A 19,464-nucleotide genomic window follows, 5' to 3' on the forward strand; every position below is an offset into this window, starting at 1 on the left:
CGCGGCCCCGGGGCGCATGCCCGGCGTGCTGAGGGGAGGGAGAGCGGGGGGGAGCTCCGTTCCCGCCCCCGGGCACCCCCGCACGGAACCGCCCGCCCTCAGGCACGGCCCTCGCCGCGGGGAGCCCCGCACGGAACCGCCCGCCCTCAGGCACGGCCCTCGCCGCGGGGAGCCCCGCACGGAACCGCCCGCCCTCAGGCACGGCCCTCGCCGCGGCCCCGGGCCCGGGCTGAGCTCCCTTCCCAGCTCCGCGTCCCTCGGGGCAGCTCCCCCCTCACGGCCCGTCCCACCCCCACTACCGCAAACCACACTTGTAAAAACCAGCAATTCACAGCGTAATCATTTCTGTTCGGAAACAGCACGATATTTATTTAACATCTTTATATATTTTTAAATATATATATAATTTTTTTTTCTGCATTGCAGAGTGTGTCGAGTTTTATACATCTCTATTTACAATGATTTAAAATAATTATATTTCTTCTCTGGCAGGTATTTACAAAGTCAATAGTAACTACATTTCACATTTCAACAAGTCAACAGCATGAACCAGCTCAGTAAGACAGTTAAGATAATGGCTTACATGCACCAATAACATGATCTTCAATACGTGCCTTCTTCAGGACTAAGAATGAAGATTTTCCTTGGTCCCAGGTTAAAGGACGTCATACAGCAGAGGTCACGGTTATTAAAAACCTGTTTGGTTTAGTCCTTCACCAGTACCGAATCTCGAACGCCTGGGGTTCACACCAGGCACGCAGGGCTATCCTGGTGAAGAGGGGCTCACACCACCAATCCATGTCCTTTGCCTTGCCTGTCTGTCCACAAGCAGTGGGCTACGTGCTGCTTATGCTCCTTCTATGAGATTACAGAACGCTAAAGTAGTAAAAATCCTCAGAAACCCTAGTTCAGAGAAACAAACCTGGTATGACAGAAAAAAGTATGAAAATAATCTTTTAACCCTTGCAGAATGTTCCTTTTGCTAGTAAAACACAGCAAATTCTGTATTCTTACAAGGGCAAAAACAGATCAAAAGATTCATTGTCAAGTACAGGAATTACAAATTTAAAAAATGCAGCATGGGGTACCTCAATTAAGTTGTTGGGGTTTTTAATAGCAAATAAAAGCTACCATAGTAAATCTAGAATGTATTAAGAGTAGCTGATTTAATTATTAAAAATCTTTATTAGCTTTTTCCTGGAATCTTCGATATGAAAAAAATGTTAAATGACTCAGTTTTATTTAATTATATGGTATTTGTCCATAAATAACCAGCTAGTAATATCCATCCCTAAAGTATGCACTATCTGCGAGAAAACAGTAACAAAGTAATCATCATCATTATTATTGTTATTAATGTAATCAAACTGTCTTTTTTCAAAGTAATCATTGAACACTGACACACTGACACACACAGACACCCCAATACTAGGAATCTATTAATACTTTGACATGTTGGTTTATCCTGAGTGATTGTTAACTCACATCTACTGTATACTTGAAGCCACGAAGTTTTTACTACTTGCATTTTTCATAAACTAATAACATGAAAGTCTAGCACAACAACAATAACTGCCTGAACAGAAAGAACAGTGTCAATAGCCAGTATTTCTGTCACGCCCAAGTACTTGTTTCAGAACAAAAGGTAAAAGGTTGCTTCACACACACTGTTTTTTTTTCTGTTTGTGATCAGTTCTGGGGAGGATGAGGACTCAAACACATAGGATTCACTACTGATTTGTAAGGAAGCTACCATGACAAAGCACCATAGAGACACTTTACCAGGAGATACTCATAAACAGAAATCTTCCCTGACCATTTTACCCTCTGAAATCAAAACCCATGTGAATTCTAAACCATATTTTAACATGTGATTAATCATCCTGTCAAGAGTCAAAATGTAAATTGCTTAAGAAAGTTGGTATCAGAATGCAAAGACAGTTTTCTCTAAAACTGCTTACATCTTACCAACTCTTAAACACTAGGAGCTCACAACCATGTGAGCTTTTTATTGGTCAATAAATCCTTATCTCATCACTTTGCTCATCATGCACAAGCTAAAATGTAGGGCAACGTTTTACTGTACAAAGTTTTAATATACATCTGTTCCCATCAATAGCTCCTTGCAGGAACAGCTTATTAATCCTTTACGATAGAAGGGATAATTTATGGACCCATTTTAAATTCATTTGGTTCCTACCTTCGGTAAAATCTAATGAACACAGTTAAAAAAAATCAGGGAGAGGTACAGCCTAGAGAAAAACAAATAAAAGAATGGAAACAATTTTTTTTTCCATTAAATCTTGCATACAGACAAACAACATGGGACAGATGTTTCCTAAATCCTTTTCTTGAAGTTGTAAGGTACTCAGACTTCTTCAGCTTGCTTCTAAACTTTTAATGTCACACGCCTTGACACCTGACAAACCTACTAGGCAAGTTTATCTGAAATGGCTGTTACATTTTAAAAAATCTTGATCTAAGATTTATTTCAAATAAAATTTCATAGTGACTATGTGAAAAACTTCATACGTATCAGTCTTGCAAAATCCACTTACTGCTGTTTTCAGGAACAAGCCACGTTGCTCACAGCCCACCGTCATCTTCCATCACTGTGGAAGGAGCAAGTATTTTGGCTCTTTGGTTGGTAAAAACATGAGAATTTTGTCAGACTGATGCATTTATTCGCTAACACAACACCCACGTCATGATCTGTTACCCTGAATCACCTACAGAAAAGCTTTCCACAGCAAAGTTTATCCAAAACCCTAAAAAAATAATCAAGAGAGACTAAGGCCCATATGCTAGAAACAAATAGCATTTAAAATACTGAAAAGAATATAAAATATTGCAAAAAACCTTATCTAAATCAAGAATGCAATGCAAGTACAGAGGATCTGGCTTCTTTGCTTACCATGCTTGAAAAGGAATGGTACTTTGCAATTTTAGCTCTGCAATTATCCTAAACAAGAAATTGAAATAAAAGGGCCGTGTGTATTCTTCTGATGGACATTATAAGTGGTTGTCATAAATGAGACCCAGCTAGTGGCTTTAATGCTATATTTAATGTGCCAAGGTAGCAATATCTTTGGCAATGAGAGAATTTCAGAATTTAAGGATGAGATTATTAGATCTGCTAATATCGGAAGTATTGTTTTTTGTGTAGTACATACATTTAATTCAAACATATTCCATTATATTTGCTATATCTCCTCCAGGATTATGAGCACAGTACCTACACTGTACAGCTTGAGTTTTATGATTTTCTTCAAAAAGTTATCCTTGATTCTCTCTTAGTCTTCAAATTAATTTAAATTTGTAAGCCAAGATAAACAAAAATTTCTGGTTTGTGACTGAAGTTAAAATGCTGGACATTTAAAAAAGATAGCCATTGGTTCATGATTAAATAGGACAAGTTCAAACTCTTAGGTTAAAATACAGCCATAGCATAGAATTATCTATTCCAAAATTAATTTTTCAAAATATAATTCTCTGAACATGTTGTACATTAAATATTGAGGAAAATTTCCCTGGAGCTAAAGTTTTCCCAGAACACTAATAATCTTCATTAAAGAAGTAAAACAAACCACATAGTATCTGAAGACAAAAAGCGGTTAGAGTTGGGGTCACCCTGCTGCAGAGTAGCTTTACCACCACTGAGATGCAGGTTTCCCCCTTTAATCTTGAAAAATATGTTCCTATTTACATACAGTATACACACAGTTGAGGCAATTGATTGTCAACACGTGACAAATGTATGTACCTACTCACACACAAGTAAACCTCACATGGTGAGAAAAAACCCTGTCCCAGTAAACTCCAGTATTCATAAATAGTGCAAATAAATACTTTGTCAGAAAACATTTTTTTCCTCACTATTTTGATGACTGTAGTTATGTTAAAGCTAGCAGGAGTACGCTGCAAATGTTGTATTTAAGACCAACACAAATAGTTGAATTGTGAGCTACAAATACTAGATCTAATGCTTACTGGATGCAACATGATGTTCAGCATTACAGAACGAAGTATGCTGTTAAAAAAACTTCTCCAAATTCACATTAGAAAGGTGTTCAAAGAAATCTGCATTTAAAATGGACAGTGACATGGGAGTCTCCAATTGAAAACTAACGAGATAATACAGCAATTTAAACTGTCATCTTGCAACATTGATTTTAATAGGTATTGTTACTTCATCACTTTGCTGTCTGCAGGATGAAATAACGGTTCATCTTCCAAAAAAATCTGCTCACAATAAATCCCTGAAAAGGGTAATCAAGCTGGAGTTCACAATACCAATATTCTGTATTTTCTTAAAATTACAAAGCCCAGCAGAAATTAGTTTCAAAATGGCAGCATTCTGTGATGTGTATCAAAGAATATTTAATTTTTTCCTACTTGAGTGTACATATACATCAGAATATAGTATCCACACTTTCTCACCTCAGAATTATATGTATGTGCATTCATGCACGCAGAGGGGGGAAAAATAAAAAATTCAGTTTTCTGCTTCTTGTCCTTCTTTTATAATGCTGCAGCTGCACTGAAATACTGCAGAAATCTAAACCTAGTGCCTCGTGTCAAGTACCAAATGTTCCAAAAGAAGACACAGCAGAGTGAATTTAGGATGAAGAGGTTTGATTTAAGTCTAAACATTTGTCACGGGTGTCAGAAAATTTCAGTGTGTTTTGTACGTTGTTTAGTATTTAGCATATGTAATCAGAAAGCCAGCAGATTTTTCCCTCCACCCATATCCCAGACACTTCTAATTTTATTTCTGCCACAGTACTTTGAAGTGTACTGAACTGAAGTGTGTGAATTTTTTCTCCAATCTTGACACACCTTAGCGTAGTTTGAGACACATTTAGAAGCATTAATGATAAACGTGACACACAGCACTGCACAGCCTGTTACTACAGCTGCTTTGTAGATATCAGTGATGACTCAATTTGTAAGAGAAATATTAAACAGTACTTGGTGGCTGGAAAACAACAAAACAAGCTCCAATGACTGCACTAAAAGGGTAATTTTGAGAAGTTATAGATGTACCGCATTAGCATAGAGCAAAAATTAATTTTTTTACAGGGATAAACTTGAACTCATTTTAAAAAGACTGATATGGAATAGGTATATATACACAAGAACAAACCAAAATACAGTGAATGAAACTGTAACAAAAGGCACATCAAAATGAAAACTGTAAAAATACCTTGAAAGATAAGAAAGTCTGACTTAAGTTTTAGCCAACTCAAACTGACTTCCCAATCTGAAGTCACTAAAGCTCTCTCACTTTCCTAAAATAGTTTTATAGTGTGGGACCCCCCCACAAAAGAATATTTGTTAAAAAACACTGTAATATTTGATCTGATGCCAATTTAAGTGTCCTAAAACTTCTGGAGGAATGCTTACAATGCAAACAGTAGACAGCAGAGAGCCTTCCTAATGAACGACTCTACTTTTTAAAATACTAAAATTAAGTAACTCTTAGAAAATAATCCGAAGCTCTTGACCTTTTCTTTCCAAAAGAGTTAAGCAATTTCCTTTTTGGTGGTCTCCACAAAGTATAAACTTTGTACTTTCAGCCATGACTTACAAACTGTCCCCACTACCAAAACTTTATTTTATAAAGAAGAGTTTAACCATATACAGCTTTTGACATTTTTACAGAAACGTAAGCCTTGCAGCTTAACTCACTTCACCTTAGTTCCATCTGTGTGTGACTCGTGTCCTTAAAGATTAAACTTCCGTTTAGAAACTGTAAGGTTTTCTTTCTTTCTGATGAGTCTATTTACTCTAACTGAATTTCTGCATCAGTCCAGATGCCATTTAATTCGCTTTATGAACGTATGATATGAAGACTAGGCTACCAAAGTGACTTGCCAAACCATAAAAAAATCTTCAAATATTTAAATGAAAATGCAAATTTGAAAAGAAAAATTCTATTTGAAATAAAGAGTCAAAAGAAAAAAAAAACAAACCCACAAAAAAACCCCAAAACAAACAAACAAAAACCAACCCCAAAAACCCCCAAAGCCCAAAAGACATTCAAAGACAGCCTGCTGTTTTTAACTGCTTACGTTTATCCTTCACAGTGACAGTGAAACCAAAGTGCCCACATAAAAAACATAACCTTCCTGCAGGTTTACAATTTGTAAACTTCCAGGGTATCATACATGACTCAAGCATAGAGAACGAGCTTTCCCCTTTTCTCTCCATCAATCCAAAGAGAGATACAGAGAGATGGAGAGGGAATGACAAACATTCTCCCACGTAACCAGAAATGTGCTTCTAAGCAGTGTCCTCTGGCATAAGTACCAGCCAGTGCCCATACACCAGTCATATACATTCAAGGCTTGGCTCAATGGCACGAGTTCTGAATTTTCTAGAGGAGGGTCAATCCACTAAAATAAAGAGTTAAAAAACCTCAACAGATTACATATACCAAGGCAATGAAGTGTGATCCTTCCGGGGAGAAAAGGACTGTCGGTACCCCTTTGCACAAACAGCGTTGCTAGAAAAGCATTTCACACTGAAGCTTCAGTGTTTCTAGCAAACTATTGTCTCTATCCCTGAGACAGCACCTTGAGAGTCTGGTCTGTCTGGACTGCAGGATTCCTCAAATGACACCAGGATTTAATTCAGGGACATTGAGAAAGCAGCTGAAAGGGGTGGGGGTGTCCCAACAGCCACGATACCAAAGAAAGCAGCCTGAGAAATACTCTTTACCCGAATACACCTTTCAATTCAGTGATCAGCACCTCACAACAAAAACAACAACAATGGAGCAGAGCTAGCCATTATTTCCTGGGAAAGTAGTGTTTCCCTCCCATTTACAAACCAAGTTGCTCTAACAGCATGGTGATGTGTAAATTTTAGTCTAAATGCAGAATGACCCTGTGTCCTGGAGGGGAAGACATGTAACATTACAAATGGCTACAACGCCATTAGAAGTGCATTGTAACCTACATTATCGACTTAGAATCCTCTCTCCGAGGGAAAACAGCTTGTTAATACACGTCTCAGTTGCTGAACATCAAAAGCTGAGAGGATGAGAGACTGGGGGCAGTCAGGAAAAAACTACCCTCATTTTTATGAAAAAAGTGCTGTAGGCAGCCAGGAGCAGCAATGACAATCCCCTCCCCAGAATTGACTGCACAGACTCAGAGAGGTCCAAAGTCACACTAGAATCTCTGAGGCACTCCTGGTTCTGAGAAAGAAAAGTCATGATCCAGTAGACTTTGCAGTACTGTAGACCGAGAAAACAAACCCGTTTCTATTTCTTAACAAAGCCAAAGCATCATCTCATAGGGATCACATTCACCATTTCCGCCGGTGTCTCCAGTCTCACAGTGTTGAAATGGGACTGATCAGCCTACGATGGATTGCACATCACCCAAGGAGAAAGGAAGGCATGGAAAAAGGCATACAGTACATTATATACTGCTTCACAACCATGTTTACAAGGGGGAAGGAGGATGAAGGTGAGGGAAGAATTATTGCTGTTTCAGTAATACAGTATGATAGCTAAACCAACTCAAACGAGATCACAACAGTCAGTATTTTCACACTGTGGGATGATGGTTCATGTTTTGCCTAAGGATGAACTTGCAGGGGATTAAGGGGAAAGAGGGAGTACTAAGGAAGGGAGTCAAAGTTACACCTGGGATATCAGCTGCATATTAAAACTTGGAGATCGAGACTGCTTGGTCAGGGGAGCTCCTGGGGTAAGGAGATCTTTACCTTCCCCAGCTTGGCCTAGTCGGTCCTCCTGTAGGCTGATAGTTGAAAACCGATTGGTGTTGCCAGCTGCTAGACTGGAAAAACCCTCTGTACCAGCTCCAACACTGGAGCCTGCTTGACTGCCGTTCACATAGTCAAATGATTTACTGGAGGAAGCACTGGCGGTCCTGATCAGGCTCAAGCTGTTGGCTTTTGGCACCACCTGCCCAGCAGGCAGGCTGAGGTGTTTCTTAGTAGGTGTCATCTCGACTGTGTCTCCAGCCAGGTCAGTGGATTGGTGCGTGTACTGCTTTCGAGCTACTGAATCTCGGGGGCTCTCGTTAGATTTTGCTGCAGAAGAGGTTTCTTTCTCCTTAGAAGAACGCCCACTTGCTGTTTTCCTTAAGCTGCCCTTCTGCGAGACAGAGGATACAGGTTTGGTCCCAGCGGGCTGGCTGCTGAGGGAAGCTCCTGATGAAAATCCTTCATCAGCATCATTGAGGTTCACAGACTCTTCTCTTCCATTTACACCTTCAGTATCTATTAGGAAAAAAAGAAGGAACCAAAAAACCCCAAACCAATCAGAACACACAGTATGCATTTAAGTTACATGAAGACAAAGGTATGCACAGAACGTCAAAACAAACCTCATTTGCTAATGCACCTGGATTCCACTTGCTTACATTTTTTTTTGATTCTCAGCCAGTAATTTTCCTGCTGTGTTTAGCAAAATAACAGAGTCTAACAATAAGTGCTCCCTGACCTTGATTTGCCTTTCATCTACATCACTTTTATCAGTCAGAATATCGGTCCCGAACTTTGCCTGTAAAACAAGTAGAATTAGGCCCCATTTGGTTGATTTGTTTTAGTTCTGTCTGCACATACTGTTACCCATTCTCCTCCTACATGTGGTTATAAAAGAAACAAAACGAAGCTACCACTCTTTCAGATGTTTATCCTATTTTAAGGCAAGATCTAAGCATGTTCAGGATCTCTTCCAGGCAGAGTAAGTTCTGGTGAGTGCTCAGTAAGCTTCAGAATTAGGCTACTTCCTAGGCCAGCAACGTTCACAATGTTCCAACAGAGGTAGAAGGCTTCTGTTGTACGTAGCTGGCATTTCAAACAATGTGACTACACTTTCTATTGAAGCTTAACCCAATTTCTATTTCTCTCTCCTCCAAAACTCAATCAATCCTCCCTGCATTTCCAGTCTGGGTGCTTCCACCATATTACTTTTATCTCAGCATCTAGATTTTTCAGAGAAAAAACCCCCAAACCAAACAACTCTTGTATTAAGAGAAATTTAATCTCTGCAACACTTCCTGTTGCAGAATAGGCACTGTGCTTTTGACTGGAGTATCAAAGAGAAAATAAAAACCTGTCAATCTTATTTCTTAAATCCTTGTTTTCAGGCCTATTATATGATTAGGGCTGCACACACTTTTTTTTAATAAATCTTATTCAAGTACTTTTTCTAAGCTCCAAGTGCTCAGAGGAAGTTATTGTTTCAGTAGAAAACTAAGCAGCATTCACATTTCAAAACTGAAAATGGAGCTAGAGTTTTTGCTCCATATATCTTATTTCAGTGAGAAAAAGGCATAAATTTTAAGTGTATTAGCAAAAATAGAGGCTTTCAGGTTATAAGAATTTTACTTTTCTTTATAAAAGCTGTAGGGCCTGATTATTTGCAAGAAATCTGCAAAACCTATGGATCTATCCCAGTTGAAGTCACTGTGCTGCTCCAGCTGTTATACTGTCCAACCCAGCTTGCTGCCAAGCAAACACGCTTAAATCTTTTTTGTGGAATGGGAAAAATGTGGTGACAAGTATTTAGGAGATTCTAACATTTGAGTGGAAGCTCATCCTTTCCTGCTGACTGCTAGATCAGGAACATTTGACATTACAGCAAGCAGAACAGACAGAGCACTCTGTGTTGTTGCTGCCTCAGTGTAGCAGGAATACAGCCTGATCCAATTCCACATTTCTGAAGAGTAATGCAAAATTTTACAGGGAGGTTTTATTACTCTGCTTTAAATTTCCTACTTCTTTTCAGGAAACTTTGCCTTGGAATTACCATTACTGTGTATCAGCTGACAGAAGATGTTTAGGCATCTCCAAATCAGACCACTCTGAGAACAATGCAATGAGAGATTATATTGTATAGTTTTAGGTAGCTCTATTTGACTCATTAGCCTCCCAGAAGCAGAAAGCTAATATAATTCATGTTACTGCAGTCTTCCTTCCTTGGTAAAGCCTTTAGCCTTAGAAAAATAAGCTTCTTAGGTTTCAAGGGCTATTATTAAAGTGTAGGGTGCATTACTTGCTTCAATCTCTGTGTCTGTATTTAAAATACATATACTTTCCCCTTCTCCTGCCCGCCCTGTCTGGCTGAACTAGCCTTCATGTTCTTCTTGACACATAAGTGGGTTTTCTTACACTAAACACTGATATATTTAATTCACAATCCACCACATCTCCATTCCCCCCTCCAACCTTCCCACACATAATCAAAGATGCCAATAAAAATAAGACAAAACTGGAACATACCAAAAGCAAGACCACTTTTTCAGTTAACCAACATTTACATTTCTTTATATCATCATGCAAAGCCGGATGAAAGTGTGTTTGGTTACAAGCAGCAAGAGTAGCAGCTGAATTCCCCTCTCGAGCCCTTCTTATTCAGAAGAAAGATGTGTAACTTGCAAGAAGGTATCTGCAGATAACACAGCTGAGGCTTTTATCATTACCAGAACGTTAGCAGTTTTCAAAGTTTACGTTAAAACATTGCCGTGTAATGGCACGTTCCTATTCAGGGACAGTGAAGTAGAATAGTCACACTGAAAAAGTGGCATTTTATCCACAGAATTTAAACACAAGACTGAGAGGGGTTTGTTGCAAGCTTTTGGATGCTGCAACCATACAGGTGCCCAGGCTGCTCAGCAGTGCTAGAAAACGAAGAAGATAGAGAAGACAACATGCAAGAGAATTTCTGTCTAGTCAGATCCACATGCCTGCAGAAGTTCTCAATGAGAATAAAGTAATTCAGGAAACACACTCTTTCCCTAATACATGTTATCTTTCCTCTAAAAACTGCCCTCAGAAACAATAAAAAATTGTTTTGAGTCCTTACATACCCTGGGAGGAAAACCAGGATGATGTAATAAAGTTTTTTTGGTTTTTTTTTTTTTTTTTTTTTGTTTGTTTTTTTTTTTGTTCCAACAGACCAATAAGAAAATTTTAAAAAGAAACAAAAATTAAAGATCTACTCCCTTCCAAGTACTCTTCTACTGCAAGGCCAAAAGAGAAAGAGAGTGCAACCCAACAGAAATCCTATCAATTGCACCACAGTGTGTGCTCTGGACTCTCACTGTTCCTTATCAGAATAAATCTGTCATCAAATAATTCACTATTTGTGAGGATCCACAATTAATGCTGTAGCCACAGACACAATGTTCTCCACTGACCCAAACCAGTGCACGTAACCACAGCTGCAACCCCCTGCAAGCAGAATACCTTGTATGGTATTACTGAGACATTCTTGAAATCTTCTCTTTTTCTACTTATTGGGTCAAAACACTGATCTGAAGAAGGGGTTTTATACACCTTTTTAAAATTACTTTTAGTCTGTTTATCCTTCCTATACCTGGAGATTGAAAAGTAACTAGAAGTGATCAGTCTTTCACTGTATTGTTTGACAACAAAACGATATTAAGGAGAGGGAATTTTCTAGCTGAAATTTTCTGTGAAATCAGCATCAGTAAAATATCAGACTCCTATATATGCACACACATATGCAAAAACTCTATTTCTTGGCCTTCTCCCAGATAATATCAGCTGGAGAATTCAGTTTGCTCAAGCATGTAATTATACATTGCTAACGTTACAGAAGTAAATGGTATTCAATCCATTTCTACTGAAGTAAAGCATGTGGAATGATGTCTTATCCAATATGCCAAGTTTTAACAATGTCTTAAAACAAGTTAAGAATAAAATGCAGTATCTTTATCAACTTCTTTCCCACTTCCTGTCTCTTACAGAAAGTTCTCTGCAGCTCAGGACTTCTCTATATCCTTCAGGTCATGCACATGCAAAGATTAGTAAAACACAGTGAGACCAACTGAAAAGTGAATTTAAGAGAAGACAGGATCATTTACTGAGCATGCTCAAATTCACAATGCACCAAGCAGATTATAAACTGCACTAAATATGTTTATGCCACTATCTTCTACAGAAGCATGAGGTCTTAATTATTGATAGTAACTCTGATTAAGGGTAAGGATTCTGTGATAACACTACATTAAGTCTCCAGATTATCCAGATTATTGTTTCCTGCAGAACAAATCTGAAACCTATGTAGCTCATATCTGAATGTGTAAATAAATCTCATTTATGATCAACTAAAGTCCTTATAGAGGCTGGAAACTCCAAAGGAATGTTCAGATAGAGAAGACGACTTTAAGATAGAACACCTGAAAACATATCTAGCTAAATCTACAAGAAATTAATTCTCATCTCTGAGAAGAAATGATTCAAGTTCAGTACTCGAAACCACCTTTTATCGAGTAAATCATCTTTACTCGAAAACTAATAGATGAACTTAAGCAAAATAAATTTCTACCACCTACTCTATCTGCTATTCTTGGCTGCAAAGCAGACATATGAATCCCTACAGCATTTCTGTGGACAGCACGACTGAGAAAGAAAGCAGTAATTGTTTCTAAATTTTTTAGAAACATGACAACCTGTTTTCTTCTTGAAAACACAAGCGCTTTTTTGCTACTTGTCTTCAGAGAAGCCAGCTCTAAATGAGTTCTACATGTATGAGTTTTCAATTAAAGGATGACTGACAAATAAAACATCAGCAGTTGTATATTCATCGTAGATAGGCTTGACTTTTTTCATTCTTGAAAATTTAAAATCTGCAGACTAACAAGACACCGTTGCAACTAAGTTGTAGCCAAATCCGTTTATTCTCTACACGGCCTACTTCTCAGGACTAGAATCCTGCTCATCTGGTGCATTTTTTTCCTTCTTAATATTAGATTAAACATGCTCAGTAATAGAAGGTTTCCAAGCAATCCCAAAGCTCTTGGCTATTACCCCTGTCTTTCTTTTTTTATTTTTTTTGCCATGCCAAGCAGTCTTTCACCACACAGATGCAAGCCCCAGGCCAGCCCACGTGCTAACAGAAGGTAGTACCTGACCTGGTGTTAGGTATATAGGGGATGCGTGTATTGCAAAGAGAAGCTAATACACCCTGGGATAGCGGAAACACACACTAGAATGGAAAGAAGTTCTGCTTGGGGATAGGGAGCCGGGATCCTCCTCCAGCAACTGCCTCACTGACTTCTGCCTCCTCATCTCTGTCCTACCCTCTGTGGTGGCTGCTGCCAAGGTGGGCTCCGGGAAGCCATGCTCAGGGGTCCTGCGCATCAGCACCTCCCCCTCTTGCTCACGTTTGATCCCTAGGTCTGTGGAGCCGTGTTGGATCGGTGAGCCAGGAATGCTTGAGTCAGCCTCGTTTGAGAAGTCAAAGCCATCTGGGATTCAACATATAACATTTTAGTGCTTTTCTGTTGCTTTCTTGGCATTCCAACCCAGGCGGGGAAAATAGAAGATTTATGCGGACACGGAACAAACACAGAACACTACCCATGCTCAGTTAAACGCTGGGAGAACATCCACAGAAAGGGACGGGTGGGCTGTACTGTAGACCAGAAATGAATATAATGGCAAGTACAGTGAAGACAAACACGACCCAGAGTCCTGGAAACAGAAGACTTGTTGTCCTGGACATCCTGATTCAGCTGAAGACTAGAGGTCATCACATCCTTTTGCACGTGACAGAGAAGAATAAAAGAAAATAAAAGGGGGAGGAGGGGAAGAAAGTACCACAGGAAAATATGCAATTCCTGGTTTCAGATTCTTTTATCTTCAGTTTATTTTTAGGTTATTCTACTTTTTAGCTTCATCAATTTATGCAGCTTTTTTAAACCACTAGTTAATACATGGAGCAACAAAGCTTTACAAGTATGACAAACTGATTTCAAAGCAAGTTTTTTGCTACACCTACACTGAAGATGTCATCGCACCAAGGTAAAGATCACTACATATTTATTGTTTTTCTTCATACAATCAAGCACACGTCCATACCACGTAAGTACTCACTGAGGAAAAATAAAGACTAATTCTGAACTATCCAAACCTATTTTATGGCCCCCTGATAAACTGGGCCATATGATGGGAGGGTGGTGTTCAGTTTTTCCCTCTGCCATCATTAGCTTTAGGCAGCTGGAATCCTATCAAGGTCTGTTATTACCATTCATTCCCTGAGCTATTTATGATGAGAGTTTTTGTGTGGATTAAACAAAGAACTTAAATTCTAAGCCACACTTTACCCCTACGATTTTGTGCTGTGTTACACGGGGAACAGAAGAATTAAACATTTCCCACCTTCTCCATTTTCTCACCTACCTCGTGGTTTATCTCCAAATCAAAAACAAAACAAACACCCCAAATGTTCATGTTCATGCAGTGCTCTGAAGATGTAAAATATTATACATTATTATGGAGTACCACTTTTCAAAAACAAACAAACAAAAAACTCCGCCGACTGTTCTGCAAACATTCAAACTCAGAAGCCAGATTACAGTGATGATGATGAGTACAGTACACTGCAATACCTGCCCCTGTCAGAGAAAGCTCACCTTCTCTCCTCCAGCGATGCCGACGGATAGAGGCTGTTGTAATAGCACTCCGAGAAATCCTCGGCACCGTTGGAGTAACTTCCACTTTCAGTACCTTCTGGCCTTCCTGCGATGCGTCGGGAGCGTCAAAGGGCAGCGAGTTCTTCATGGCGTTTGCAACCTAAGATAGAAGTAAAATGCTGTACTACTACTGCCCTTGATTGCTCTAGAGGCAATATTAGATCTCTTGCTGGATAGGAGAAAGAAGAACCACCAAGAATTGTTAATTATGCCAGATGGCGCCATCCCCAAGATTCACAGTTGGTAACTACATTGAAAAGCTCATCACAAACCTACTCCCAAAACCTGAGTTGAATTTGCCACCTGTAGTGATAGAGATAACAACCTACACAGGAAGGTCTCCATCCAAAAGAGACTGCAAAATGACAAGGAAAATACCATTTATGTTTTATGACAAGAGTGGCATAAAACTAAGTCACAGGCCAAGCCAATGCACAGAAGGACAGGGCCAGTTTCCACCACACCCTACCCCATATTGACTCCCCCCTAGAAAAACCCTAAACAAAAAACCCCAACAAAACCTAACCAAGGGGATTAGACTGCAGGAACTGGCGACATTTATTTTTTTTTAAAATGCAACCTAAGCAGTGAGCATCAAATTATTAAAATACATGCATCTTTGTTAGACCTATTTTTTTATTCTAATAGCCTAGTACAAAGGCAGAAGTTTTGTTTGGCAGCTTTGAGAAGAACAAGTGACCTCTTTTGGCTTTGATGTTTTAATTGCTTCTTTACATTTCCCATAAAATGCCTTTCTGTGATTAGAGGTTTACTTTAGAAAAGAAAAAACAACTTTCAGAAATGCTTCCTAGCTTACAAGTAAATTGTTCAAAAAAAGTGAACTTGTGTAGCAGCTCTTGAAAAGCTCTGGGTCTCTGTGGCATGCACAGTATTCTACAATAACAAAGTTGATGCACACAAAATATTACTTAAAGTTTTAAGAAAAACAAAACAAAAGTGCAACCCACAAAATGGACACACTTGGATTTTTCCAAAATCTTACTGACATTATACAACTAATCAACAATAAAAATACCAGTCCTAGGGGACTGGAACGGTAGCCACAGCTGATCCTGATCTCCTGCTGCCACTGTGATCCTGTAACTCTATATCAAACATCTTTTCCACTGCCTTCCTGTCTGACCTCTAACCAGCACAAAAGATTACTGGCACCATCATAGAAATGCTCCTTATCATTCTGCCTTCCACTTGTCCAATGCTGATTTTCCCTTTGCTAACCAGTTCTCAGCCTCAATACTGGTTTGTGAACTGCTCTCCTGTTCACACCTAGGCCCTTTTCCATGCCCTTTCCTGAAATGGCACAGACTGCATTCATCACTTGATCACACTCCAGACCTGAGAAACTCATTTCTGCTGACTGAACCAGAACAGATCAAGTTCAACATTAGACAACTGTTTGCCTTCTTATCTTCTACTCAGTGGAGTTGCTACCTCTTTGGAATAGGCCCCCTTGTCATGGTGGAGAAAAAATTAATCTAAAAGCTAGTAGCAAAAGGCTCCTGTAACAGAACCAGAAAAGTGACAGAGCATTTTTGCTTGTTGAACCTCTTAACAGCTGGCCTTTTCTAACAGCACAAATTGTACTTCTGGGGACTGAGAAAACCATATGGAGATAAAAATCAGTGCAACAGTAAATCTCTGAAACAATCTGAACAACCAGTCTGAATGAGTCACACTCCTTATCTGACCAAAAATCCCCTCAAAACTATCATCTTGCAGGATGCAGAAACACTTGCTCACGATGTCTAATCTAGCACTGAAAGGCAGGAAAATAAACACACAGCACAATTCAGACTTGGCAAGCCGAGTCTGCATCAATGACAAAGGAGGGTTGGTTCCAGGCCAGACATCCACTCTTGTCTACCAGAAAGGAGCTCCAACAAAAGCACATTCAACAAGAGCAGTAAGTGCATCAATAAAACACACCGGATAAAGGTGCTGTCACAATAGGGATTTGCTGATCCATGATTCTTTGTATTGAAGTAGGAAAGCCCAAGTGTCTCTGCTCTGGGTAACAGTGGCAGAAAAACACTTCTACATTACAGGTATTTCAGGCTTTCTGATGATGCTATTCCAGTTGGCATTTGGTTGGGTTTTGTATTTTTTTTTCCTCCAGGTGATAAAAACCTATGTAAGTAAGAGCAAGGATCTACTATATTGTCAAAAATATTTCTCCAAGAGACATACTCAAACACAGGGACCACGATGTTTCTCATTGTAATGATTACCAATGGTATTCCCATAATCACACAAATACCTTCAGATATCTAAAAATAACCATAATGTGGAGGTTTGCCCCGACATTAAATGGAGTCTGAAGAATTTGCTGCTATTAGGAAATCCTAGGTAGAAGCTGAACTTGAAACTTAACTGTGTAGAATCCCAGATGATACTTTATTTAGTGCTAGTAGTTTTAGATTTCAAATATTGAATTTTATAATGCTGCTAAATGATACATCTCTCCTGAAAAATGAAAGGAGATGAAAGGGCTCCAATCTTGGAAAAAGTCAAATTGCTTAAATATATAGCATGAGGGCAGGGACATCCAGGCAATTATTTTGTAAAAGTGACCATTTTGTAAAGCTGCTTTTTAGAAATTTTAGTAAAACAAGACAGGAGGCAGGCAATGATTAGAGTACTAAGAAGAGAAATTCCTCAGATAGACCTGCATGCATATGCAGGAAAAACCTGACAAGTGGGAAGGGGTAGAAATTGGTGATGTCATGATGTCACCAACACCAGACAGTGGGATTGAGAAGCAGTAAGAACTTTGGAAAAAACCTAAAGATATTCTAGAAGATTCTTACAATTAGAAGTAATCTCTATGGACAAACTGATTAAAAATGAACAATGAATACTGAAAATTGTCATATCATCAAGTTCCAGATCCTCCTACACATCTTTTAAATCCTTGATAGGATGGCCCAATTCAGCAGGTTCAATATTTAATTTAAAACTTTCAATCTGATGGAGTGATGCATCATTTCCAAAAGGAACCAACTATTACAATAATTCAATGGATATCAGGCATTTTAAATACAGCAGTGTCAGAAAGCCTGTGGACAGATTTTATAGCCAGTATTAATTTATCAAGAGAATAATTTTATGTAATTTATTTCTGAAAAGAGTGATCTCAGATTGCCACATAAAGAGATTTTTGCCAATCTACTTTTTCAGTTATGTAAAAGGCAGTGAAATTTTATGACTGTTAGTTCAGAGAACTAAAGGCTCCTAGCCACAATTCTGATGCAGAAACTGAAACAGCAGTCTATCTTACTTTATTCCCCTAATTTTCCCTCTTCTTTTGCTTCTCATTCCTACATGTGACAGAAATTCCTCCTTTCTGTCAACCTTCTCATCCTTCCCAATCACATCCACCTGCACCCAGCCCAGTTTCACCACTTTCCTCATTTATTTTCACTCTTTTTATGATTAGAACAGCAAGTACAGTAAAAACTGGAAAAAAACCCCATCCCAAATCCAAACAATCCGAACTACTCCATTTTACTGCTGCTCTTCCAAAGAAGGTAAAGATTAAAATCTGGTATTGACTCTGGAGATGAAGCTCCTTTTCAGTTGCAGCTCTATCCTGTTGTTGTTTTTTTTTTTTACTGAGTTCTCAGTTAAACCACACAGCTTATTCTCAGCCGTGAGGAAGGTTTAGAAGCAAAGAAAACACCTTTTTTGCAACCACTGTCCTATGACATATCAACTATTCAGTTAAGCTTCTTTGAACCACTCATCAGTAGCTTATGCCAAAAAAATGTAAACATTTTGAGCCCATTGTAACACATTAGAAAATTCCAGCTTTCAGCATCAAGGAGTCCTAGGAGATCCCAGCACCATGGCTGAAGCTCAAGCAGAAGAAGTCTGGTATGAACAGCTGTGCTGAACAACCACTCACATTGGACAGTGCAGTGAATGGCCACAAAAGCTCTCATTACCAGTCCACTTCAGAAACACCTCCAAACTCCTCTGAACCAAGCCCATAAATTGCAATGGATTGTTTCTTACCAGCAGAGGCTGTGAGTAGAGTTCAAGCTGTGCTCTGTAAATTATGTCCTCCAATACCTCTTGGCCAAGTTCCCACTGACCATTATATCTAAAAAGTAAAGATAAATATCTATCTTTCACATCTTATGAAGACAAACTTGTCTTTTTTCTGCCCAAATCCTGATCTTAACTTCTTTGCTTACACAGAAAATTCATCTTTGTACACCCCAACCCTGTCACTTCTTTTAAAAGTACAGAAAAAATATTTTTTTATTAATCTTGTTGGTAGAACAAGAAAGCAGTTCCCTGTCACATCCAAGCACAACAAAATTGATGCCATATTCAGGACAAACTTAAATATATATAAAAAAAATGGGGTCAGTATGTAAAGGTTAATGCTACTTAGCAGAACTGAATTTCCACCAGAAATGGATTTTTGCTGCCTCAGGTGAGACTGATATCCTAGAGGTCTGCATTTCATCAGTTTATCTTGGCATCCAAGCTCATTATGCTTGTGAACAGCAGGTACCTGGTGGTAGTGGGAACTTGGGAAAAGATGAAACCAGAAGCCAAACTCTCTTTAGCACCTACTGCTCACCCTTCCTCACCTAATCCAGTGCTCACACAAATATTTTGAAATCATGGGTTCACTGAATAAGCAATTGATGGGAAATACACTCAGCGAGTTATAAACTTGCCTTATCAGCTTAACTACTTGTTTCAATTATAAAACAACCGGCACTTATATTTTGATTCACCTAAAATCAGATTTTTCTCTCTTTAGGGAAAAAAACCCCATCCACTTACATGGCATAATAGACACCTGTGAGCAGCTGCACCATGAAGTCAGGGTCTAATACCACTCTTCCACAGGGCTCCTTCCAGCGTTTCTCGTGCTGCCGTGGAAATCCACTCACACACAGCCTGAAAAAAACCAACATTACAACAGTGTTAAACTCCACAAACA

The 19,464-nt window shown here is 39.0% G+C and overlaps 1 protein-coding gene across 3 annotated transcripts in view; it reads right to left on the reverse strand.

The window, feature by feature from the left end:
- Positions 1–339: 339 nt before the first annotated feature.
- HYCC2 (hyccin PI4KA lipid kinase complex subunit 2) overlaps positions 340–19,464 on the reverse strand; it is a 52,061-nt gene continuing 32,936 nt past the window's right edge. Inside the window, exons 9-14 of one of the 3 annotated variants that reach the window (XM_050339503.1) lie at positions 19,305–19,421; positions 18,519–18,606; positions 14,424–14,583; positions 13,089–13,256; positions 7,738–8,256; positions 340–7,369 (exon numbers count right to left, since the gene is read on the reverse strand). In XM_050339503.1, coding sequence (XP_050195460.1) covers positions 7,365–7,369; positions 7,738–8,256; positions 13,089–13,256; positions 14,424–14,583; positions 18,519–18,606; positions 19,305–19,421 — 1,057 coding nt within the window. In that variant the 3' untranslated portion in view covers positions 340–7,364. Of the gene's footprint in view, positions 8,257–13,088; positions 13,257–14,423; positions 14,584–18,518; positions 18,607–19,304; positions 19,422–19,464 lie in introns of all 3 variants that reach the window. The other 2 variants (XM_050339502.1, XM_050339504.1) reach the window with 2 other exon arrangements.

This window comes from Myiozetetes cayanensis, unplaced genomic scaffold, assembly GCF_022539395.1.
Source record: "Myiozetetes cayanensis isolate MyiCay16 unplaced genomic scaffold, myiCay2020 scf9, whole genome shotgun sequence".
Classification (NCBI taxonomy): domain Eukaryota; kingdom Metazoa; phylum Chordata; class Aves; order Passeriformes; family Tyrannidae; genus Myiozetetes; species Myiozetetes cayanensis.